Consider the following 26,801-nt stretch of genomic DNA (forward strand, 5'->3'; position numbering starts at 1 on the left):
AACAAAATTAAGTTGGAGGTGACTGCCTGGGTCAGAAAGATCTGTCAGATGTCCTTGATGAAAAATGGCATCAAGCTCATATGATAGGAGGGGTGATTAGTTTGGATTCTTTGGTGGTGATGAAGTGGGAACTTTTTGAGTGTCAGTGACCTTCAACTCTGACTCTGTTTGGACAATGACTGAAAGACACAAGAAATATTTAGAAAGAGCTTAGTATAAGTGCATAAGTAAAATATATTTTAAAAATAGCTTTCATGACAAACCAGAGACTTCCTGAGTGGTATGTGAATCGCTTGTTTTATACTATATTGGTAGTTATATATCAGATGTTTTCCTACTACAGGCCTCATCCATACAAGTGGGTTTTTTTTATTACTTAAGCACTTTTAACCTGGCATTCACACACTCTGGTGGATGCATCAGGGAGACCGGATGGATGGCTGAATGGATATTTTTATTCATTTGTCATCACTATTACTCTCTTTGATATTTTTATTTTGTTCTCCTTTATTGCTGCTATTTTCTTTGTTTCCCACTTTTATTTAAATCCACCCAACTTTCTGTGCTGGTGAAGGCAAATGTAGCATTTGATGTAATAAATAAGGCTTTGAAAGTCCACACACTCTGGACACCTTAATTTAGCACATTAGCATTTACACTTCACACTTGGTGACAGTATAAAGTTACAGTGAAAACGACCTCTGAGGAGATTCACAAGTCAGAAGTACATATTTAAGTATGGCAACCTGGACTCCCACATCAGATTTTGTAGCACGTGTGTTCCTCACATGTCAGGGCGAGATGATTATTTTGTTCTTAACACTAGGAACTACACATGTTAAGTCCTTTTTAGCTCAGTTTTTTGAAGGGTTGACTCTCTTCCGCACAGTTAAGATGCTGCAGCCATCAGCAAGCTCCTGCTTTGAGTCTTTTATCTGCCAGGAATAACTGTCACGTTTCTTCCCTGCCCAGCCCTGTGATTGTTGTGCAGACACGGCACAATCTTTAGCAGCATGCTGCCATGAGCTGTTTAGATGATTATGTATTTAGTGGAAACATTTATGAGGACAGCGCCGGTCATGTGATTGGACACGCGTCACCAGTAAAACCTTGGCTCTGTTGTTTGTCAGATCAAACAGATCAGTTGCTCATTACTTTAACCCTCAAATGCATGGGTCATTTCAAATGCCTTGCATTCATTTAAGGGTCAGGAATGGCATTATCTTATATCGCATATCTACATTTTGTGCATATTAAAGACTTATTATTGTAGTGAGGTGCATTGCATAAAAACTACGTGCCCTGCAAAAAACTTCACAGGATGCCCTTGAATGCTAGTTCACAAGTCTTTGCATCAATCTAAACAGCTTTTTGATATAATCTCCTTGAATGTCAGCAGTTGTCAAAGAGTGAGATTAACTTTTAAAGTTATAGTGGTTCTCTACAGGATCCTCAAATTTGCCAAATCATAAAATAAATGACCATTCTTTATTTGGATTAGGATTTTTATTCATTTAAACTTGAACTTTTTCCAGATTAAAGTAATTAAAGTTCAAAATAGTAATAAGTTACAGTTTTGTACCAACTTATATCTAAACTTAACCACCTCAAATATATAGAAAATAAAGCACACTAACCCTAACCCTGACAGGCTAATGATATTGTTCCCCATATATTAACATATGCACAAGCTTTGATTACACAGGACTCAGCATGTCTGTGTGATTCTAAATGGCCCCAGTGATAGGTTAACCGAGCTTGCTTGCTTAAGCTTTGTTGTGTTTGGTTCAGCATTTCCTGGGGACCCCCCTCCCCCAACTCCACCCCAATCAGATGAATTACAAGGAGTGAGGTGTCAGCACTAAGGATAGGGATTGGCCCTCCTTGCCATCTGCTACCATTGCTTTAATCCACGCAATGACAAAATCAGCTATCTTGGCCCACATCAGAGTAAAGTCAACTCTATTCAACAGATGCTCGCTGACAGCTACTGTGAAATCTGTGTTTCTGCTGACAAATTAATCTTATTTGGTTGGATCAGTTGACTATTTCCCAGAAATGTCAAAATAAGCCAGGGATAAGTGATTTACTTAACAAAGCCCACAGTGCTCAAGTAAAAGTCCAGCGCACAAAAATAACAGGTTAAACTGCAATGACAGTAAAGACTTATAAAAAAGAAGCAGCCGATAGAAGTCATGTATATACACTGACACTCACAACAGCATCCTAAAATGATTTAAAACAGGGCCATTCACATAGTTCAATGCCTTTATTTTATTTTTTAACATAGTCATTCCCTAGGTGGTCTGTAGAGGGAGACACACACCACTAGACTGTGTTACAAAAGTGAACCAACTAAGTAAGACCAAATGATGAATCAGAGTTGCTGTATGACCCACTGGAACATTTATGGGCTTACACATTACAGTTCACTTACAATAATAAGGGTCATGACCACTGTTACTTCAGAAGCAGTCTGGATTTCTGTGTAAAAACACAAACAGCCAGGGAGAATTGAAAGTGTCTCTTTGTGCAAGAGCAGTGCTGCACCAATGTTCTGAGCCTTATATAGACTCTCTTATGGCATCTTGGGGCATTGCAGCATTTTTGCACTGCTTTTGTAGCAACACAGTGGCACAGTTGTTAGGATTGTTGCTTCGCAGGAAGGTCCTGGGTTTAAATCTGACCAAAGCGTTTCTTTGTTGAGTTTGCATGGTCTCTCTATTTCTGGGTTCTTTCCAGCTACTCTGGCTTCCTCCCACAGTCCAAAAATGTAAAGTTAAGGTTAATTTGTGATTCTAAATTGCTCATAATGGTGTGAATTTGAGTGTGAAAGGCTGTCTGTCTGTCTCTGTTAGCTGTGCGACAGACTTGTGACCTGTCCAGGGTGTACTATCTCTTGCCCTGTGGTAGCCTGAATTGGAGAAGTGGAATGATGGGTAATTTTATTTTTTATATGGCATCAAAGTAAAGCTGAAAGTTGTAAACTGGTCTCAGGTGGACTGTTTTGCTCAGATTGGTCTGTTATATAGTGTTGGACTTGGGTAAGGGACAGCCTTTATGCTTTTGAAAGGATGCTTATCTGTTTTATAAGCTTTATAATTAGGCCAGACACAGTCATGTGTCTTTTGTCTAGTTATGCTGCTACAGGAACCTGTCTATGCATTTTACCACTGTGACACATTATTCCCTTTGTGTCTCCCACCTCTGTACCTTTGTGCTTACATATCTGTGGTTTCTGGCCCAACAGCCTCCCAAGTGTCTATTCATCACTGCACACTTCTTTTCACTCTGCTCTCTTCACTTCCAATCAACCTTTACAGACAGACGGTCACCCATCTGGAATAAGCACTGTTTATTCCAGGATGGTTGGCAAACCTAGGAAAAGGGTTGCTGTTTTAATAATTCCTCCAAATAAACCCGAGATTATTTTCATTGGCTAGTAAACGGTGGTGGTTTTTCTGTTTATTTTTTAAATAAACAGTGATAGTATGTGCAGGGGTCTGTGTCCAATATCAGCAAGTTTTGGAGGAAACTCTTCCTTCCACAGAATTTTGTCTTCTTTTTTGGGTTGCTTCCTGAGGGTGGTGTGCAGTTAGTTTCATTTGTAACATTAATCTAGCTATAAAATAGGGTTCTAAGTTTAAATCAGTTGCCTAGGATGAGACGATCATGTGTTCTATACCTGAGACAAACTGTTGTCTCTGGTATTATTCTAATAATAATTAAAAAACCATCTTGATGCTCAATCATCCAGGTATAGAAATCCCACAAAGTTGACTCTGTTCACCTGAACGTAGCGTTTTTCAGACAAAACATTTCTCCCACTAAAAATGCTACATCCAGATGGATTTTAATTTTGATAAAAGTCTACACAGCAATGTGACTTTATCATAATTGTATTACATTTGAATGGAAAAGAGAGCAAGCTACATCATACTGGCATGTGCCTTTTAAACTCAAACACAACTGATTTGTATATTTTGTAATCATCTCATATAATGTAGGTAAACTTTCACATTTATTAAATATGATCACTACATGATATAAATGTATCAAATCAAATGTAAAATTAAAAAACAGCAGTTGCAATACAAAGAGGAAAATCCCTGAGGAAACACAAGTGTAAATTGGACTTAAAAGCAGAGAAAAATTTCTTTTTGAAGAATTTACACCTCTTGAAATTCCATTCCATTTTTTTAAAAAATTACTTCCAGTTACACCTCAGAAGTTAATCGATTCAAATGCTCAAAAATGCCACACGGTCCATTATAATCAAACACCTTGGTACTCGTGTTTGCAGTGTCCAACAAAGAGAGGCTCTGCCTGGATACCCCGCCTGCAAACGAAGTGAAACAGAAGCATCGGTGTATATTAAGCAGACCTCATAAAAAAGAGTGCGGTGATGTGTTGAGGTATGCCATGTGCGTTATCAGAAAAGCTAAAGTACCTCAGGAGTTCGCAACGAAAGTCCTGCAATCGAGGAAACGCCTTGTCCACGTCAGAGGTCTGCTTCTCATCGCTCCACAGTCTCTCTGCGGCAGCACTTGCCCTTGGCCTGTGATTTTGGATTCATCCGGTCATTATTTTGATTAATCTCATGGGCTGCACATTCTACTTAGGTTCTCTAGTTTGATCATTTCAGGGATCTTTTCAATCTCTTACCAAAGACGTGGGGTCAGATTAGTAGCATCTACATATTCCCCCCACATGCAAACTTCACCCCCTATCACCAGCTTCTTCTGTTCCTCGGTACCTGTGAAAAAGATGTGGATTTTTTTTCTTGAATAACATGTTATACTTTAGAATTGGCTATTTACAGTTCAATGTTATCACACCACTTCAAATCAAACTTGTCAAGTCAGAGTTTTAATGGGTCTTACTAATAAGAAATCTTTACTGATAGCTCCCACCACCAGAGAAGCACCATGGACAGCACATAAGTGAGCAAGGTTGTATTATTTTGTTATATTACTTGGCCAACACACACCAGAAAAGTTCAGAGGCTGCACGGTATAGTAGTTGCGCCAGTCCTGGCCATAGGAAATGTGGTTGATGTACCAAGGTGCAGCGAGCAGGACCCTGTAGCCAGCTTTGGTGATAGCGCTGAGTTCTGCCGCATAAGAAGCGGGGAGGCCCTTCCAGATGTGCAGCACTGTGTCCTTAGGAATCTGAGAAGGGTAACAACAACAACTGTCTTGCTCCTTGTGTGTTATATTGCCCAAGTTTTTTTTTTGTATGTTGAATCCAGTTGATTAGTATGTTTGTATTAAATACTTTATCATTCAGAAAAGTCACATATTAAAAAAAAGCCACAGTTCAAAGAATTTCTAATCCTCAGAGCACAAGCCAGAGCACAAAGTTACTCATCTAGTGCACATTCATGTCTGGAAAAATGCCCAGTCTGGACAATCCCCATGTAGCCAACATTTGGCAACCAGGGTTGAACTTTCCTTGAGCCATTATTCCTAAGCATGTGCACAAGATGAAAGTGAAAGACGCTGGCAAGAATTTTCTTTTCTTTCTGGGAAAGCATCAAGCTCAACTTCTGCAGAATCCCAAAACTGCCTCTGATGACAAAGCATACAGTCTAGGCTGTTAAACGAATTATCTCACCAGCATATTATCCTCACATTACTACCAACAAACTGTGATCAATACAGCCTCTGTCCACGGAGAATTGTTAAACTGAACTGCTGCATTTATTCTTTTTAACATGTTATCTCCCTTGACATTATTTGAAAAACCTCAACAACATCTGTATAATGTTTTTACAATTTCCCATCTTTCTCAGTACTTGCAAAGATACATTTATCTTTGCTTTTATACCCTAAAATTAAGACAAAGTCTGTTAACTTGCTCATCCTGTCCCTTAAAGAGTTTTTTCATATATTTATATAATGACAATAAAGAAAACTGTGCTGAATTGAGTGACCATTATGACCATGGCCCCTTAGAAAATTATAAAAAAAAAACGTTTGTGAGGAATTTAGGTGTGATTTTTTACAGTAATTTAACATTCGATAAACAGATAAATAATGTGATCAAGACCAGCTTCTTTCACCTCCGCTTACTTGCAAAGGTGAAGCCATTTCTCTGCTTCAGAGACTTTGAGTAAGCAACTTATTGGCCGACTACAGCTGGTTCAAAATGCCGCGGCAAGGCTACTGACTGGCAAGCAGAAGCGAGAGCACATATCCCCTATACTCACCTCGCTACACTGGATGCCAGTAAGTTTTCGAATTGATTTTAAGATCTTGACACTTGTTTTTAAAACATTGCACGAACTAGCTCCTATATATCTTTCTGATCTTTTAAATTGCTATACTCCAGTGAGATCTTTGAGGTCTGCGGACCAAATGCTTCTAGTTGTTCCTAGGTCTAGATTAAAACACAGAGGAGATCGGGCTTTTGCTGTGACTGCTCCGAAACTGTGGAATAAACTGCCTTTACATATCAGGACCTCTCCAACACTGGATACTTTTAAAACTCATTTAAAGACCCATTTTTACTCTTTGGCTTTTAATTATGTATGAGTCTGTCATTCTTTTATTCTTATTATTGTCTTATCTTTTATTTTACTTTCCTTTTAAATGTTATCTGATTATTTTATTGTACAATACTTTGGTCAACAGTTGTTGTTTTTAAAAGTGCTATATAAATAAAATTGATTTGATTTGAATTTGAATTTCCAGCAGTTTTGTGTATAAAAACAATGGTTTTTAAATGGCTTGGAGAACCAAACATGAACAGTATCTGTAACTTTCTTCTGCTAAGCTTGTCTGATGGAAGCAGCCGTGGAATCTCTAATGGGCTACCAGCAGATTAGGTCAGGAGCAAGCATGTGGTTATGCTTTCAAGACCTTTTTTTAAAAAATAAAAAAAATCTGGAATATTTAGTAAGACACCATTATGCATATGCTTAACTCTTTGATTATCTCCCAGATAAACAAAGAGTCAATTGCTGGGTTTTTGCTTTGGCAAAGCAGCTGGCAGTAGCAGGACTTTTATATGTGTGTTCAGCAGTAAGCAGCATCACAACAATCACATCTCTCTGTAGCTGTGTCCAAGTTCTTTACACACCAAGTTATATTATTATTATTATTATTTGTTCATACCTGAAAAAAATGATTTCAGGTACAGTCTTGGGACACAGAACAGCCTTAATAACACTGATGTATAAACTGGTATAAACACTTTGTACACCATGTAAATAGTCCCCAAATTGTAGCTATCCATAGATATATATTTTACGTAAAACCATGTTTTATCTGTTGATTAATATCAGACAAACAAACACACACACACACACAGCAGCTTGAAAATCTTTAACTCTGCACAGCACACAGTTTTCAGATTCTGACCCTTGAAGGCGAGGGGCCACACAGTGTAGTAGCGGGCCCAGTTGTGTGTAGGTCCGGGCTGGTCCAGATACCATGGAGAGGCTAGAATTACCCTGAGCCCTGCTTTAACCACCCTGCGTACTTCACACAGGTAACAGCCCTCTCTCCATACCTCCACCACTGATAGAGAAGTGTGCTGTAACACAAGGCTTTGGGCTCTCAGACAGATAAACAGAAAGCATGATATACATAGACTGTATATAAATAATGGACACAGCTAGGTGTCTTTACTGTTGCTCTCTTGCTGTTTTAACGAGTATCACGTTGGGCATCAGTAAGGCTTAAAACTGGCAACTGAAACTAAACACAAGCTTTCTTTTTGCACTCAAGTGACTCGCCCCCTTCAGGACACTAGAAAGAATGCCGATTTCAGGCACTGTGCGTTGGCTGTGTTTTTTCAGACCTCTCACGTCCATTGTTTGCATACAGTCCATGGTGAAAGATCAGATCAGAACAGAACAGATGGATGTTGTCAACAAACTGTTTTAAACTGCTGGTTAGTTGGCTCAAACCACTAAACCTGAAGAGTGTAAAATTATATTTGTATCAAATGTATCTGAAGAACTTCTTAATAGAGGATTTTATTTTTTCCACAATTAGCCAGTTCTGTTTTAATGTGACAATTTCCATCCTGTACTCATCTGCAGAGCTAATAGCAACTGAGCCAACAGTGTCACAACAACTACAAAAATAACTGGTGCATTTTTATAGAATATGCATGGATCCTGTAGATACTTGAACACACTCTAAAATATCTATAATTAATAATCCAAGAACAAAACTGTAAAGACACAGGACTATGCAAAAATGTTGAGCCACTCCTCATTCCTTCATATTTTGCTTCCAAGGAGCAATACTTTGTTGTAATTTTTCAGGGGTTGTCTTGTGCAATAGTTCTCCAGGCTGGTTTTCTTTGGGCATTGGCTGCTTTAGCACTCGATTTCAGTCCAATCCTTGTACCCAAGGATTTCTTTTAGGCCATTTAACACTTACCAATGAATTATTCATGCATAGAAACACACCCAAGGGATGAACCAGCAAAGAATTTTACATTGTATCTTTAGACACTTTGTCATTAGCAGCAAGATTAGCAAGAATTTTGATCCAGCATGCAATACCATCTGTAAAGCGTCTGATTGGCAACAGCTTCATTTTTTTAGCTTGACAATGACCACAAACACTACCAATGCGAAACAACAAAAATGAAGAGCTTTGAATGTCCTTCAAATCTGGAGAACTATTCCTGAAGACTACTTAAAGAAATTACCAGAAAGCTTGCCTAAGTGCAGGAACATTTATATACAGAACTGCACTTATTTCTTATCTTCTTAGCAGAATATAAATAAATTATGGGTGGCTTTTGGACAGTACTGCCCTGGTAAAATATTATAAAATTCATTGAAATTCACTTTTTTTTTTATTTCAAATTTGTACTTGTTAAATTTGTGTGAATGTGTGTGTGTGAATGGGTGAATGACTGAATGTAGTGTGAAGCGCTTTGGGGTCCTTAGGGACTAGGAAAGCGCTATACAAATGCAGGCCGTTTACCGTTTAAAATCAACATCATGCACTTCCAACCACATCCTCTAAAAACCACAAACGCAGGAAATGTACATTTTTTATATCATGAAATATAAGTGTTTCGGTGGGGCGTACTTACTCGTTCATGATAGTCAAAAACATCCTGCCACACAATGGATGTTCTGTTGAGAGCTACAGTGATGTTCACAATGCTAAAAAAAAAGATAAGCACATGAATGCATCAGTTGGTGTATTTTGCAGAACCTTCTACATTGTATTTTCCCTTTTACAACCTACTTCTCCATGTAGTAAGCTTCCAGTTTGGTGAAGTCTGCTCCAAATCCCATTTTCAGCATGAATGCTCGGACATCAGGGTTGGATTTCCTACAGAAAAAAAATTGTGTTCATTGTTTATGTAACATTTTCATAAACTCTATTTTATTTAATTATCAAAAATCAGAAAAACTTATTTGAAATCATTAACAATCAGCCGACGTGTAAATGATAGTTACATTTTAACCTACCAGCAGGAAAAGTTAACCTCATCTCCTCCTAAGTGGATATAGGAATCAGGAAACACCGAAGACACTTCCTTAAATAGTGTTGCCATGAACTTGTACGTGGAGGGCAATATTGGATTAACAGGACCAAAAGTACCAGAAGGGCTGCTCCCACTGTAGCAGGGAGTCAACAGATCAGACTGGCCTGAGAAATAATTGTAAATAATTAATTTGACTCAGTCATATCCTTCAAATACATTTTTTTGCATTTTCTATCGAGAGCAGACAATTTGTTCCACTGATGTAACCACATAAGCAGTAAGTCAGCCTTCACTACATATTATATTGCCATTTATAGTCTTGACTTGCAGATTTGGCAGAAATTATTCCTACTGAGCCTTAACTGGACATCATGCCAAGTACTTTTTCTTCTATAGATCAAAATGCTGAAATCATTTGGACTAAACTGTTTATTGTTAATGTCACTTACTGGATGTTGGGAGTTTAACTGAATTTTTACCTTTTCCCCAAGACTGAGTGTGGCCTGGTGAATCAAACTCAGGAAGGACTCTTATTCCCCGCATTCTGGCAAATGAGATCACCCTTCCTACATCTGACTGCGTGTAGATGTGAGTCATCGGATGGAAAGCCCCCTGAATAAGAGCCAGAAGTCGCTGTTCAGAGTGGATGCTATTTTTCAGCCATTTCCTATCTCATGAGTCTATATGCATTAAACCTACTTAGATTTCTGGGATAAAATACCCAAGAACACCTTAGAAAATGAGGATATTTTTTGCAAGGCAAATTGTAATGAATGTGCATAGTTACAGTGAGGATCATATGATAGGACTTACGTAAGTGCCTCAAGGAAGAATATCAACAAACCTTAGCAGACAGGTCCGGAAAGGTGCGGCTCTGATAAGGGAAGGAGGGGTCATCGACAATGTGCCAGTGAAACACATTGAACTTACTGAAGGCCATCGCATCCTAACAGAAAACATGTATGTCAATACAGCTTAAAATAAATACAGTGACTCAAACAGAAGGCTGAAGTTTCGATTGTGTCATCTGATTATTACCAGGGTTTTTAAAATGGCCTGCACTGGTAAATAATGACGTGAAGTGTCCAATAAAATCCCTCTGAACTGAAAGCGGGGGAAGTCTTTAATCTCAGTCTTGTTCACATAATACTAAATTAAAAACAAACAGAAAAAAGGGAAAAATATTAATTATGCACATATTTGAAACGTGATTACTCCAGAGGCCTTGTTGTTAGTTTGTGCATTAGGAAAAACTGCGACTTACTGAGCCAAAATCCTCTTGATAAACCAACTGACTGAAGGTTTCCAGACCTGTGCTTAAACAGAGGGTGTACAGTACATAATCAGCAATTTGTTATACATGATAGATGAGGTTGACAAAATGTTGGAATTTCCCTACTTTATAATCCACATGCAGTAGGCCTACTTGAAATTCTACTGAGTAAAACTATAAAGAAGGTGTCTGTGTGTGTGCCACATGAAGTGTTGCATCAGTTGAGTCACATGAGTTAAAAAAAAACTGGAAATACATAGCACAACCTGACAGGCTACTTACTGAATATGTAGTAGAACAAGAAATCTGCTACAACTCATCAAGCTTTGACATACTTTGCCAGCTTAAGAATCAGAATCAGAATACTTTATTAATCCCGAAGGAAATTAGGGATGGTTAACATGTTTGTTTAATTACCAATGCTCTTCAGATATATTTTACATATGCTATAATCACCTCTTAGAGCACCCCACACAGTTTCTGCCTTCAGAGATGCTTGTCCAGCAGAGACGCTCAGAGTGTCTGGAACACAAACAGCAGAAATTATGATATTTTGTCAATCTCTATATAGTATTATGGTGGTTAAATTCATTACAAAACAGTGTTACTTGCTCTAATCAATGGGCATCAGCGGGTTGTACTTACATTGCTCAGAAGAGTCTTGATCTGGGTAGCTGTCGCAATCATCGCGGCCGACACTTACTTGGACAGTAAATGGTTTATCCACACTGAATCGCAGAAAACCGTAACCTGGTGGTGATAAATATTAAACCATTACCACAGTATTTGCAGAAGTAAACTTGCACTTTAAGCACATTACACACTGATTTTTGTTCCCTAGGAGCTGTGGTTCTTGTGTTTGTTTCTGAAAAGACAAAAACGAAGCTGTGCTACTCTCGTCCATTGTTATTGTGAGGTTATTTTCAGTTGGTATGCCCGTGCTGGCTGACTGATGACCTGTTGTCTGTACAATGACCATTGATCTGTTTTAAAAGCCAGCATGACAAACAACATTGAAGCCACGTGAGCACTTTGCTCTGTTTATTGTGCGTTTACAATCATGTTTTAAACGTGTTATAATGCCAAACCATCTACTAATAGTGTCCAGATTAGACTTTCACAAAAAGTTAGTTTTTATAGGCTATTTCATATCCTTAATGTTTTTCGAATATCTAAACAGTCTGACTGAACAACTACAACGTTCAAGTTCAGCAAGACTTTAAATCTTACTTCGTTTTTGCATTTTAAGAATTTCACCTCACTATAAAACCTACCAGATGAGTAGTCTGGAAAAATAAGAGAAAAGTATCTCTTAAATGCTTCATCCAGAACAGAGCAGCCCTCCTGTGCAGCTGATTGACTTCCGTAAGTAAAGTAGAAAGCCTGGGGATTCAGAGGGTATCGCTCCGGTGAGGAGGTAATAGATTGCGGTAAAGGCCATACTCCCTCAACTGAGTGCAGCCCAAGCTGGAGGAAAATAAAAAACACCAAATTATAGCTGGGAAAAGTGTATCGTCCAGACGTTACTACAGACATGACTTCCCTCGCTCTTCACTAGCGCGAACTGCACCGTCAAAACGATACCTGTCATGTGCTTAGATGAATGCAATCACATGACTGCGGCAGCGAGTTAATAAGTCGAGTTCGTCTTCCGGTAAATATAAGTAAACATTATTTTTATTTAAACATTATTTCATTTGGTAAGACCTGGACCAAGGTCGCTGTAGTTTAAATAAATTGTAAATTTACAGGAAATGCTTTCAGTTTTATTATAGATACTAAATACTATAATTAAAATATATAATATACTATATATATTTAATAATATAATAATATATAATATATATAATATATATAAAAGACAAAGCGTACCTATATGGCCAATATTATAGTATTGTCAGATTATTATGATATATATATATATATATATATATGACATTAATATATATATATCACTATATATATATATTAATATATATATATATATATATATATTTTAATATATATATATATATATATATAAAAGACTGGTTTAAAGCAGCATGTACAGTGGGACGTACTCACACAACTGACTCAACAAAGTGTTTGCAAATGTGTCATGCAATGTGCTGCCTGAACCGCAGAATCTGACCCGGATATATATAAGCATCCCTTTAAAATATAAGTAAACGTAGGTTATTTTAAGTCATTGTAAACTTTAATTAAGAAGTCTACTACTCGAATTAATTTTAGCGATCCATTTATTCAATTCAATTCAATTTTATTTATATAGCCAAATCAATTTATTAAATGAAATGTATTAAATGAAAAGTAAAGGGAAATGACCGAACTCACTCACGAAACTCATTCAACAGGTAATTCAACAGAATGTTAAAAATGATGATAATTAAAAAAAAAATACAGATTTTTTTTTAAAGACCGAACTATTATAACTCTGTTTTGGTATATAAAACACACACAAACACACACACACATGCAATCACTGCTTAAAATTATAAACAACTCACGTTATATCTTTTTTCTGTTACTAGCCTTCATTTATGAGAACGAAAGTATTTTCCGTTTGCATTTGATGTGACTCTTCAATTATAAATGAAAATTTTCCAAATTCGTACTTATTTGAATTAGTTGTTGTTGTTGTTTTTTTTTTTATAAACATTTAGGTTAAAGCAAAAGTTTGTTATATTAAATGTTTTTACATCCGTTCTTGCCCTGCTTGTCTGACGTAAGGCAGTCGTCAGTTGGTGACGCTGTGTCTCTTTGTTGGCTTAGCAGCAGCGGCGACGTTTTGTTGTTATTTTCGCCGCAGCTGAAAAACGGGCTCGGATCAACGTTTCATACGCTATAGACCTTTAGGTGTGCTTGTCACTTGCTGATAACCGCGCTAGGAATGGACTCAGACGAGGGTTATAACTATGAATACGACGAAGACGAGGAGGAATGTAGCGAGGACAGCAATGAAGAGGAACCCGACGACGACACCCTGGAGCTCGGGGAGGTGGAGTTGGTCGATCCCGTGGTGGCCGGCGGGGAGCGAGATGAGTGCGGTGAGACTGGCGGAGGAGGCCACGGCCCGGGCGAGGAAGAGGAGGAAGACTACCGTTTCGAAGTTTTGACTGCCGAGCAGATCCTCCAGCATATGGTCGAGTGTATTAGGGAGGTCAACGAGGTCATCCAGGTAGGTATTTTGGTATGACAGCATCAGGAAAGATCGGGGTCCTAGCGTAAAAACAGGCCGTGGATATTAGCTAAACCATTAGCCTTCCAGTAGTATACTTGTTATAGTTGACAGTTTGAGAACAATGATGAGATTTATGGAAAACTAAACTTACATATATATAAGATAATTGCACTATGGAACTTGGTAGTTAAAATGAAGACATGAAAAATTTTCTTATATATGTGAAGGTAAAAATTTCCATTAGGACTTTTCATCCAGGAAGTAGTCCCATCCCTAAGTTGGCAGCAACGCTTGCTAAGCTAATGTTAGCTCGCTGGCTACATAGCATCTTACAGCAAAAGCTCTAGACCAGGATGGTGTTAAGTGCCAGCTCCTGCTAGACGACAGATAGTGTGCGTTGAGATGTTAACTGAAACTTGGGTTTTCAGAAATTTTGCATTTCTAAAGCTAAACCTTGCGTTTAGTGTTATTTTAACGTTGGACCCAAAGGCTTGGCCAGCGATAAGTTAGCAAGTGGGATGCTAGCTTAGTTACGCTTATGTAAAAGAACGGGTTATGATAATTTCATTTTTTACCAATAACATAAAAAGTTAAATTTTGCGATAGCTTTCAATGAAATTTATGAAGAAACGGGGGGAAGTTCTTCGCTTTAAGCTAGCGTTAACCTGGGCCTCCATTTCCTTTCACAGAGCTTCACTTGAGCTCAGAATAAAATGGAAAATGATCTTGATAACTCAGCATCCAGTTTGGTATCTGAGAAAATGCGTTGGAGTTTTATGTTGATTTCTATATAAACAAGCCTAAAAACTAAAATTGGCCAATAATGATACATATTATTTTTCTACCCTACGGCCGCATGGCAGTTTCTTTTCTACAGCAAAAACGAGTAACACGGTGATTTTTTTTTTCCCCGTTAAATATTGTTTATGTTTAATTATTACATTTTCAGGGCTTTGCAGCACCAACAAATGCCTTTAAAGTTAATCCATACATAGATCTTCTGATATGACGTTTGTAGAATATGCTTCAAAAAACCAGTACTTTATTAACATGCATTGGCTTCATAGTGGTCAAGTTTACATCAACTTTAGTCATCGGTACTGAGAAGTACTACTAATCTTTTGACCAACCCATTCATATCAACGTGGTTAGATAAATTAGAAGAACATTTTGCAGTGGAACCACAAAGAATAACAGCTAAAGGAAGTGTAAAATTGAATCAGTGCCCTTATAAAAGATACCATCATCATTGTTGTATGTTTTGCATATCTGTTTTAGGGTGTGTTAGTGTTAGCTAGGTGTACATAATACAGTCAGAACATACTAAATATGTTGTCAGTCCTTTCCAATGTTATGATTTTTGTTATCTCAAGGTGTATCCTGACTTTATTATTCCGCCAAGGTGAGCACCAAAGTAGAGATATACAAGCAGGGCTGTTTTTCTGGGCCAATGAACAGTCCATTACAGGGTTAGGTGGGATTTGGTACAAACCTGGACCACTTTCTTTGAAATTGTAAAATGGGCATTGGGCTAGGGAGACAATACACTAATTTTTGTTCACTTCTTTATATTTGACAAGTGAGATGCCACATATGTGCAACATATACATGTGGTCTCCTAAATCTCACAGATATTTTCCAAACAACTAATTATTATGTGTTATATGGGTAGTTTGAGGGTATAGCTTTCCCCATTTTTAAAGAGCAGTTTGTAACTTGGGTTAAACACTAATTTAGTACCTTACAGTAATTTCACATTAGAATACAGAGTTATTCTAATCCCTGAACTATAGTAAATGGAGTATAATAAGAAATATTTGTATTAACAGGTACATGGAGAGAGGTTCCTCATCATCCCTAGTGCTTTCCCTAAACTGTACAGCCTTGGCACTGGACATAGTCCATTTTATGCTACTGTTACACCATCATCCACATTTTCAGATAGTTTGTGAGATACCTGTTACACATTTAGAATACAACAAACAAATTATGTGTATACTACCTGTTTCTGAACCTGACACGCTTTATAATTCCAAAGTATTTTCAGAATGATGGTGTAAGCCAGTGGTTTTCCTGGTTCTGAAAGGCCTTTGTGGGGAGTGACATGGCCAAAAGCATGACTGGTCCATTTACCGACAAGGGTGTGAGTTAGCATTACTTTATTTGGAAGAAATGTAAAGTGTTTCTGGATGGCTCCTAAAAATGATATAGTTCTTGGGTGGGTAAGAACACATTTAGCAACATAATTCCATCAGATATGGAGGTGATTTTGCAAGGATTCATCTGGTGGGTGAATCCTTGCATCCTTTCTTTACCCAACTTAAACCACTTTCCTATCAATGTGTAGGCTTCAGTAGCCTAGAAATTGTATTTTTATTTTATTTCCCCCCAGGCAAAAGATCTACAAAAACAGTACTTTTATAGGTGTTTATGCATCTATGGCTCTCTAACTGCAATTTGGACGGAAAGTCCTTATATTAAGCCACAAATGGGACTGGGTATATATGATCAAGCATGATGATTAAATCCATTTTGTAGGGTATTTATTAGTTTGAGTCATCAGAAATCACAATTGTCACATCAGTGGGACATAAGTGCCACATTTGGCTTCATCCAGTGTAATATGCATACAGACTTCTAAAGACTAAAACTTTTTGTTTATTTAAAAAATAAAAACTGTCTCAGTTGTGTCATCTTTAACAGCTACTGTGGTTATAAGAAAGGAATACATGCCTGAGTGTGCTTCATTGAATAGCTGTAATGAATACAAACTTTTCTAAATATATTGTCTATTATTATGGCCTTAGATTGTGATGATTTAATTTTGTGATAACTTGTAAAGCTGTAGTTGCTTTGTGTTGTATTTAGTGTAATGGGCAGCTGTTTTTATGTCCATTCACTGATGTACATGGGTGAACAGCAAGATCAAATATGAGAACTTGCTTATGTTTTCTAACCCTATTTCTAATGTGCAAAATAGTTTAATGTCCTGCCATAGAATATATTACCTTTACCTTCCTAATTCAATACTTATCTTTAATCAGGCTTTAAAAGCTGAAAAGGCCTGAAAGCCAACCGTTGGACCCTCTAGCTCATTGAAACTAGTAGAAGTTGCAAGTAAAAATCAAAAATGTTTCTCACAAACTATTTCTTGTTCCTTTAGAATCCTGCAACAATAACACGCATTCTTCTCAGTCACTTCAACTGGGATAAAGAAAAGCTCATGGAAAGGTAAGAAATTCTGAATTCTTGGCCATTTTTAACTTCCTGACAAGTGTCAACCAAAAGGTTCATAGCAGAGCGTATCTAAAAGCTTATTTTATTTCAATCTATTCAGGTATTTTGATGGTAATCTGGACAAGCTTTTCTCTGAGTGTCATGTCATTAACCCGAGTAAGAAGCCCCGAATACGTCCTCCAATCAACACTAGATCATCGGCACAGGACATGCCATGTCAGATCTGCTATCTGAACTTCCCCAACTCTGTGAGTCACATAATGACACTAACATGGAGCTCCACTATCTTAATGTGTTGTCAGGCAATTTAATGCACACTTTTAACTTTTGTAATGCAAGTGGAGAAACAACAGGAGAGCATCATCAGAGGCAGGGACATTGTAATCCTGTTTTGTTACAAATGGGGAAACCGGTTTTATTTTTTATATTTTAAAGACTAGTTAAAAGCTTTGCTAAAAGTCATTTAACATAACAAAAGGTGGTTACAACAGCTAAGAAAATAAATTGCTAGGATTTCTGTTTCTTATACATGTTATAAGATCTTTATAAACAGATACAAACTTATCCCCCCCATACAATAGCATTTTTTTTTCAGCCACATTTATTCAGTAATAGCTCCTCCCCATGAACAACCTTGGATTTGGTGACTCTGTCATCAGGCCAGAGTGACATTAAAAATACAAGGGGGGAAAAACAAATTACATTTTTACATCTCTCTGATCAAAGCTATACATAAGGACTCAGTAGCTGTTTTATAAAAACTGTCCTCCAATAACAATATTAGTAAAAGAATTGTTCTTTGAATATAAAGCTGTTCAATAACATAAATGTCACTTGTCTACTACATTTCTTTTGTTGAATGGATTCTAAAAAATTCCCAACAACATATTGTATGCCAAATTTATTTTATACCAGTTATGCCAGGCACTGCTTTATTTAATGCAGTGCACATTGCAGTCTTCTCAAAACAGAGGTGCTTGGTGTTTTAAAAAATTGGTAAAGGAACCTCCTGGGTGGAAAGGGTTTAATGTTAAGATGAAAATGGATCCGTAAATAAAAGGCACACATCATCATGTTTAGTTCTTCAGTTAAGATGATGTGATGTCAGAACTATGGATTACCATAACTGTCTGAATTTAGAATATTATCATTTGGAGCACACATTTCAGTGTTATTTCAATCAGGTTGTTAAAACAGTGTAAAATGCAGGTGATGTTTTTCTTGGAATGGTTTTCACTGGCCTCTGAAGGCTTTTCCTACTTGGTTACTAATTTTTTCATACCTTGTGTGTTTCATTCCAAATTATAAACTATCTGCTTTTTGTTGATACTGTTTGTTTAACAGTATTTTACAGGCCTGGAGTGTGGACACAAGTTCTGCATGCAGTGTTGGGGAGATTATCTGACGACCAAAATAATTGAAGAAGGAATGGGACAGGTATCTACTTCAAAATTTTAAGATTTATTTAGAATAGAACTTGTGACTTTTATGCAACAAGTGGCAATGTCCGTTTTCTCTTAATCAACAGTAAGAGGGCACCAAGAGTCCTCAGCAGTTCTCGTCTACCTTCTCGCTTACCAGCCTATGTGCAGATACAGATACTAGTAGCCACTATCCAACCAGTATAATTTACAGATCAACTCATTTGATATTAGGATTGGATATCAGTGTAATCCTAACTCAAAAAGCTGAACTGTGTATCCATGACAGTGGGATAGTGTGTTCAGTTCAACGCTGTTGTTCTTTGTTTGTTACACCATGCGTCAGCACCTCTGCTTGGAAGTATTTCATGTCTGCAACATCAACATTTCTTTCTTTGTATCTTTGCAATAATTTGAATTGTTCATGTTAGTTTAAGAATTTCAGACGCTCCCATGATGAGTCGTTTGGTCTTCTTGCTCTTTTGCAATTTTACAGTACTTTGAAAAACTGTGACAAGTTCTATGTTAGCTATTCTATTCAGTCATTGACACGCATCCATACACTCCTTTTAATTTATACATTTAGCGCATTTAACTTGCAGATAGAGCTTCAAAGAATGACACAGTGGCTGTAATTTTGGGGGTTTCATTGTCTTCACTTGACATTTAGACAGAGTTTGTGTTCTTGTAACTGTCACAGGGCAAGCCTAAAAAAGTTAAATCAGAAAGGGCAGCTGCTCTTCCTCTTCTTTACCACTGTGATCCAACAAAACAAATTGCAGAGGGTGCTATTTGATACCGCCTTTACTATTTCAAAAGGTGGTTCTCTAATTATCTACCTTCTGTGTTTCCTTTACAGACCATTTCTTGCCCTGCTCATAGCTGTGACATTTTGGTTGATGACAACACAGTCATGTGAGTATCTGTGCATATATTTTTTATGTTGTTACATATTGGGCATTGTTCAATGAATAGCATAAGAAGTAAAATATATGCCAGAAGAATTTAAAATGAATAAAAGACGAGAAACAACATTACTGGTCATAGACTGCATATACAGGTGAAACGTAATCGCCATAACATCATCGAAGTCCCATTGTGAAGCTGAGTGTATTCACCATCATTATCTTAGCTTTTTGAAACCAGATGTCACCAGGGTTGGTTAAGGGGCATTGTATGCTCATGCTGTAGCGGTTTGTTAGTCATATGGGAAAGCGTATCCTTCTTTGTTGCCCTTGTGGACACTAATTAAGACCATAATTAATTAACATATTAAAAAAGAATATTTTATAAGTATTTATAATTTATTAATATTAAGATATATATATATATAGTATTAGTATTAATTGTATTTTGTATATGTGTGTATTATATTATGTATGTATGTGTGTATTGTATTTGTATGTATGTGTGTATGGGCTTAGTTGTTAGTTGTATGTGTGTCAAATAATAGATATAAGTAATAAAGTATTATTTGATTTTTATTATTAATCGTTATGGGTTGATTATTATCATAGTTATACATATCGATGTGCTAGTGTAGCTACATGTATTATGTATATGTATATGTATATAAAAAAAATTTATTTATTTATTTATTTTTTTTGATATAATTTGAAATTGTCATTAGAACTCATGAAAAAAAGGATTTACTGTGGTCAGAGCAAGGGAGTGTTTCCCATGGTCCTCTTCATGCAGTCAGAGCACTTCCCCTTTTCGCAGCTACTGTAGTCTTTTTTTTTTCTTTTTTTCATGTAATACATTCTGTTTAATTTTGCAGTTGTAGCCAGAAGCTTGTAAAAATTATAAATACACACATTTCAGTCATATAGTTAAATCCATATAGACATCCTTTATTGATTCCTTTTTATTTTTAACATATTGGTATGAATAGAAACCATATGTTAAAAGGATTTCTTCCTGTTGTTTTGCCTTGTAAAAGAAACCCATCAGTACAAGGCTTTGAAGTTGACCCTTTTTGTGCTTTGTTCACGTTCAGTGTAAAGCCCAAAGAAATATACCTGAATAAGCACGGACGCTAATCTCTTGTACCAGCTCTTAAGCTGACAGTAATTGTATTAACCTACATTCTGATATTACCAGCTACCAAGAGACCTTACTGTATTTTCAGTAATCAGTTTAGGCCATGCATTCAAATAGAGTTTGCATATGAACTTGTACTTTTCTATTTCGGAATTATGCTTCATAATGAGATAATATTCACATGTCAGCTTACAGTAATACTTAGCGTTACGCAAGAAAATATGCTATCTTTTGATGATCTCACCCATGTTTTGTAACGATGGCTAATATATTATTTGACTGCTTCCACAGGCGCCTCATAACAGATTCAAAAGTGAAGTTGAAGTACCAGCATTTAATTACAAATAGTTTTGTAGAGGTAAGAGATCTTTTTTTTTTTCTTCTTCTTGACAGTATTTCGAGATTGAATATCAAACTTTGATCCGTAATGTGAGCTGCTGGGTTGTCTCTTAATTGCCCCTTGGGGATACATAAAGTCTTGTGAATCTGAATATGTGTACTACTTTGAAAAGCAAAAATCTTATTTCTGCCCTCTGTGTCTAATTTGTCTCATTACTCATTTTAGTGCAATCGACTGTTAAAGTGGTGCCCTGCACCAGACTGCCATCATGTTGTCAAAGTCCAGTACCCAGATGCCAAGCCAGTGAGGTGCAAGTGTGGACGCCAATTCTGGTAAGAGAGAATTTTTTATTATTTTAAAACCTTTCTTGTAAATTTATTTGCAGTTTTTGAATAATGTGTTTGATATTGCTCCCTTTGTTTCAGCTTCAACTGTGGAGAAAATTGGCATGATCCTGTGAAGTGTAAGGTGCGCGAAATGGAGATTATTTTCTTACCTTAGAGAAAAATTATGCTTTGGATTCAGCTTCTACTTAAGAAAAATATTAAGATTAGCATTCAATACATGAATCCATTTCCTTCTATTTTAACGTGTTTGCAGTGGCTGAGAAAATGGATTAAAAAATGTGATGATGACAGTGAAACTTCAAACTGGATTGCAGCAAATACCAAGGTGTGGATTCTGAGGGGTTTTTTTTCTCTCATGTTATGTATTAAGTTTAAATAGGATTAAACAATGTTGAAGTCCCTATATTTTTGTCACATATTTGTGTGCTCATAACCTGTCATAAAGTGTGCACACCTTACAGACCTGACAGTTGTTGACAATTAATGTTTACAATCATCAGTGCATATCTATGAATTATAGTTTTACAGGGCCTTGCCCATTGTTGCTTCGTTTGTTTCTGCAGCCTTTTTCTCAGTCTATAGCATGAATCATTTCCTTGAATTACTGTTTTTAAATAGAATTAATGTAATTTCATTCACAGGAATGTCCAAAATGCCACGTGACCATTGAGAAAGATGGTGGCTGCAATCATATGGTTTGTCGAAACCAGAACTGCAAAGCTGAGTTCTGCTGGGTCTGTCTGGGTCCATGGGAACCACACGGCTCAGCCTGGTGAGAATCGCTAGCTCACATGCTTGTTATGTGGAGTCTTTTGTTTTAGTGTCTGCTGGAAATGTCAGAACGGGGGATGACTTTTTCCACCTTTTTTTTTTTTTTTTTTTTTTTTTTTTGTTGTTGTTTTTCGCTACACTTAAATGACAGCTCAGGTTTCTTACTTCCTCCATCATCACTTGTTTGTTTTTTTTGTTTTTTTTTAATGGCCCTAAAAGATGTAGAGATTAAAATTCTGATTTTCTGTGTTAGAGTGCCATATGAATGTGAATTTGACCACCTTAAACACACATAGTATAGCTTATCAGAGAGAAGAACATTACTCTTTTCATCTCAGTTATATATTTTTAATATTTCAGGTACAACTGCAATCGCTACAATGAAGATGATGCCAAGGCAGCCAGAGATGCTCAAGAGGTAATCAGTTATATTCAAGCTTCAAAATTTTTGTACGTTATTCTATTTGCCAGATGTATAAACTCAAGTAGCCTCAACTGTTGTACCAAGCATGGTTTATGTTCCAGTTAACGCTTACATCTAAAAATGAATTACAGTTGTTCTTGAAGGAGAAAAACCATGATTAAATAAATAACATGACATTTCTATAGTTTACAATAACTAAAATATATCTGTATATTGGATATTGTTTTATAAAGAATTGTACAGCAAGCTGATAATTACATGATGATTCAGACCTGACAAACAGTTGAGACATTTCAGTATATGTCTCTGATATTCCAGTGCCCATCGAGAAAGTAGAGTGACAGTCTATTATAAGTAAAGATGAGCGTGCTCACAATAAAGGAAGTCCATGCTGTGTGTGTATGTGTGTGTGCAGCGCTCCAGGGCAGCCTTGCAGAGGTACCTGTTCTACTGCAACCGCTACATGAACCACATGCAGAGTCTGCGCTTTGAGCACAAGCTCTATGCTCAGGTCAAGCAGAAGATGGAGGAAATGCAGCAGCACAACATGTCCTGGATTGAGGTGCAGTTTCTGAAGAAGGCTGTGGATGTGCTGTGCCAGTGCCGCTCCACACTCATGTTCACTTATGTCTTCGCCTTCTACCTCAAGAAGAACAACCAGTCCATTATTTTTGAGGTAGGGCAGTTTTTGGCTCAGATACACTAGTGTGATTGTACCTTTTTTATATGAGATATTTACTATCGTGCTGGAAAATTTTGGTAGCATTATTTGCAGCGGGCATGAATGAATCCAACATGGCATACGAACGAAACTGGACACCTCACCAACCCCAGATGTAACACCTTTTAGCTTTCGACTTTTGTGGAAGCTGTGTTCGTCTCTCCCCCTCTTTCATTCACACAGTTTTGATCTTCATGGATGAACTAAGTGCTGAAGAGCTGTTTTTTTTTTTTTGTTTTTTTTTAAATTACTTTATTAGAAATTCTCATAGATTAGACATTTGTTCCTTTAGCTCTATTATATAGTGGAACGTTGCTTATCTGATTATAATGCAATTATCACTCATCAGAACAACCAGGCAGACCTGGAAAATGCCACCGAGGTGCTGTCAGGCTACCTAGAGAGGGACATCTCCCAGGATTCCTTGCAGGACATCAAGCAAAAAGTACAAGACAAGTACAGGTCAGTGAAGGAAGAACTGTACTGGTGCATGCCATGGCTGACTTTGTGTGTTTTGGAGCTTAAAATTTGTCCTGTGTCTGTAGATACTGTGAGAGCAGGCGAAGAGTGCTGCTACAGCACGTGCATGAAGGCTATGAGAAGGACCTGTGGGAGTACATTGAGGATTGAGAACACGTCCCAATGCAACGGACTCTTGAGTATCTTGACAAACTAGAGCGCTGATGCAATTTAACAGGGCAGCACAGGCCTTCTGCCGCCTCTCCTTTGGCAAACAAACCACTTTTGCATCATTTTTTTTCTGGATTTGTTTAACAAAATCTTCAAAGTAAATTATATTTAAATAAAGGGTAGAGTAATAAAAAAATGTGTACTACAGTATTGTTAGCAACAGAGTGGAGGGTTGAACAAGCAGAAGATCCATATTAAACAAATACATCCTTTTGGCTTGTATTGTAATACCTCCCCTGAACTTGTTTTCCTCATGTGTTTTTTTTTTTTTTTTTTTTTTTTTTTTTTGCGAATCTTTTACTCTGTTTTGATTTTGACTTTTGTTTTCCCATCAGTGTGAAAATGTTTTCAACACAGCTTTAATTGTCCTGGCCATGTCTGCAATATGTGGTAAAGATCCTTGTCTGAGTGGCTGAATGTTGATAGGCTGATTGCAAAGGGGCAAATACATTTCAGGGGGGGGGGGAAAAAGGAAGAAAAAAAAAACATAAAAAAGAACAAAATAGCGAGTCTGTATTTTTCAATTTGTAAATAGTCCATATGCATGGAAGTTCAAGAGCAGGAGTGGCACGTGTTTGCATAATTTTCAAATATTTATTCTTTACCGTGCTTTTGCCATGTAGGTTGAGTCTGTCTACTCTCCACAGACTGTTGATGTTTGGAGGTCTTTGGCAATAAGATATTCGTCCTGTCATCTGCAGTCCCTTCAGAGCAGTCATAAGTTATACCTAACCAGTAACTCAACATGGAGACTGACAGAATTGGCTTTAGTTTCCAGGTAATCACATAAAGGACTCAGTGAAAGTGCACAGAGGAGCAGGATAAAGTTTTACAGGTCAGAGGTGAGGTAGAACGCACCGGCCCAGTGTCTCTCTATGCTAACCTTTTGTTGTACCCCCCTAGTTGTTTTTGGAGGTGTTTAACATTTAAGAACATTACTAATTATTTGCAAGAGCCAAACTGAGTGACATTCACTCCTCTTTTTTTTTTTCTTTTTTTTTTTCTCTTTTCTCTCCCCCTCTTTCCTGACGTGGCTTGAGGTAGCTCAGCTTGCACCTTGAGAATTGAAAGAGGGTAATGGAATGTACTGACAGCGCGGCGTTGCACTGCTGCTAATTGGGCTCGATCACTGTCAAACAGGGTCAGGCATCTGCATCACTCTTGCAGGGAATATTGGAATGGAGGTGGTAGTGGCATCATCTCCATTCAGGAGCTCTCTTGCCTTGCAGTGAGACTGAACATTGCTTTAATTGACCTACACAGATGGACATGTGATCCTTAAGGAGCTGAGGGAGATGGGACAAACTTCTAAAGGTTGTAGGAGTGTTTTGTAAAGCTGTTATGCTTTTTCATTAAAGACTGCATTTTTTTGTTGTGTGTGGTTTTTTTTTTTTTTTTTTTTCCGCACGTGTGTTGAGGTTTTGGCATTGAAATGTCAGTTCCCCTCAAGATTTTGCATTGCTCTATGCGGTGGTTGCTCTGGTTGTCAAGCTCTCTGCTTGTAAATGCTTGTTCATCTGTTCTCTGAAATATGGCAGTCTTCAGAAAGACTGACTGGAGGGGACGCGATTATACAGGCAGTGATACGAGTCTGAAGATGACACCAAAGTGTCAGCCATCACTGAAACACATCCTTTGCCCCAGTTTCAGATCTTTGGGGAATTCTTTCCCAAATGCTTCTTATGTGTTCAAACGCATTATTTTATCCTAGCAAATTATAAACTGTATTGTTTATTTGAATAAATGTCATGACAAATCTAATTTTTTGGAGTACTGTGTGAGTCATTAGAGTAGGTTTTCTCTCATCTTAATTACCTTAACATTCATGAGTCACTAATTTCCCCCCCTTTTTTTTTTTTTTTTTTTAAAAAGCAGTGTTGTGTTCTGCAGACCTTGCCAGAGTGTCTTCCAAAATGACATGGAATTAATTTGATAACTTTTAAATAATAATTTAAACTTTTTTTAGTTTATTCAGAGTGTTATATAGCAATCAAGTGGTTTTGTTTTGTTTTTATGTCATTTTAATTCTCTCAAATCCCAAACTTATGATGACACAAGGTGAATGGATAAAAGATGGGCTGTTTTCTCCAAGCTGTCTTGCAGTAACACCAGCTGTAGCTTTGTTCATTAGGCTAATGTGCTCTCCAGGGTTTTCATTGTGTCTGCTAGTAGTTCATGAACATCTCAGCTTAACGGATGGAGTAACAGAAGCAGCTACTCACATTAAATTGACATCCAAAAGACTTTTAATAGTTTTATAAATATCTTCAATTTGCACTATTAAAGATGTCTTGGTAGTGTAAAAAATGTTTGGGGGTGGAGTTAGTTGTTTTACATGAAAATATTAAAGTGCAAAATGTTAGAAACATTTTTTTGTTTCTTTTTTGGGGGGGATTTTATTTTTGCAGCACCACTCATTTAACTGTCTGAGGTGTTTTGAAAGTGTGTCATTATGAAGACTTCCACTGTTGTACTGTCACTGGTATAAACCAAGTCCATCCCTGGAATTGCATTTTTAAAATAAAGAGCATTTTTAACAGTATAGTGTGAATGTAAGAGTTACATTTTCAGCCACATGATGGGGACAAAGACACCAGTTCTGACAAACATGATTACTAATTGTGAGTTTCAACGTCAAATGCATGGTGTTAAAATGGAAGGTGTGACACAGAACGCATTATTTTTGACAGCTTATCCATATTTAGCACCAAACAATAACATTTGTCTCAAGGTACTTTGTACAAGTTAAAGATTCAACAGTAAGACAGGAACCTTAACAATCAAACACCCCTTTTGAGCAAGCACTTGGAGATAGTGGGAAGGAAAAACTCCCTTTTAACAGGAAGAAACTCTGGGCAAAATCAGGCTTGGGGAAAAAGCAGTCATCT

General features: G+C 37.1%; 2 protein-coding genes across 2 annotated transcripts; one reads left to right on the forward strand and one right to left on the reverse strand.

Moving 5' to 3' along the window:
• Positions 1-3,828: 3,828 nt before the first annotated feature.
• hexa (hexosaminidase A (alpha polypeptide)) lies at positions 3,829-12,339 on the reverse strand. The gene is made up of 14 exons (XM_005928782.3): positions 12,013-12,339; positions 11,384-11,488; positions 11,195-11,260; positions 10,730-10,776; positions 10,504-10,614; positions 10,310-10,411; positions 9,945-10,077; positions 9,449-9,629; positions 9,222-9,308; positions 9,064-9,136; positions 4,991-5,171; positions 4,666-4,756; positions 4,451-4,558; positions 3,829-4,339 (listed from the first exon to the last, which is right to left on the reverse strand). Exons 1-14 carry the CDS (start codon positions 12,272-12,274, stop codon positions 4,276-4,278), a joined length of 1,611 nt encoding a protein of 536 aa, XP_005928844.1. The 5' UTR covers positions 12,275-12,339; the 3' UTR covers positions 3,829-4,275.
• Positions 12,340-13,462: 1,123 nt separating this feature from the next.
• On the forward strand, positions 13,463-25,674 carry arih1 (ariadne ubiquitin-conjugating enzyme E2 binding protein homolog 1 (Drosophila)). Its single transcript, XM_005928781.3, has 14 exons — positions 13,463-13,916; positions 17,083-17,150; positions 17,257-17,404; positions 18,501-18,593; positions 19,437-19,492; positions 20,912-20,978; positions 21,186-21,292; positions 21,386-21,428; positions 21,561-21,632; positions 21,949-22,079; positions 22,439-22,496; positions 22,918-23,178; positions 23,573-23,685; positions 23,769-25,674. The coding sequence occupies exons 1-14, from the start codon at positions 13,629-13,631 to the stop codon at positions 23,851-23,853; spliced, it is 1,590 nt and encodes a 529-aa protein (XP_005928843.1). The 5' UTR covers positions 13,463-13,628; the 3' UTR covers positions 23,854-25,674.
• Positions 25,675-26,801: the final 1,127 nt, after the last annotated feature.

The sequence above is a fragment of the Haplochromis burtoni genome, unplaced genomic scaffold, assembly GCF_018398535.1.
Source record: "Haplochromis burtoni strain Fernald_Lab_line unplaced genomic scaffold, NCSU_Asbu1 Contig_114, whole genome shotgun sequence".
NCBI lineage: Eukaryota > Metazoa > Chordata > Actinopteri > Cichliformes > Cichlidae > Haplochromis > Haplochromis burtoni.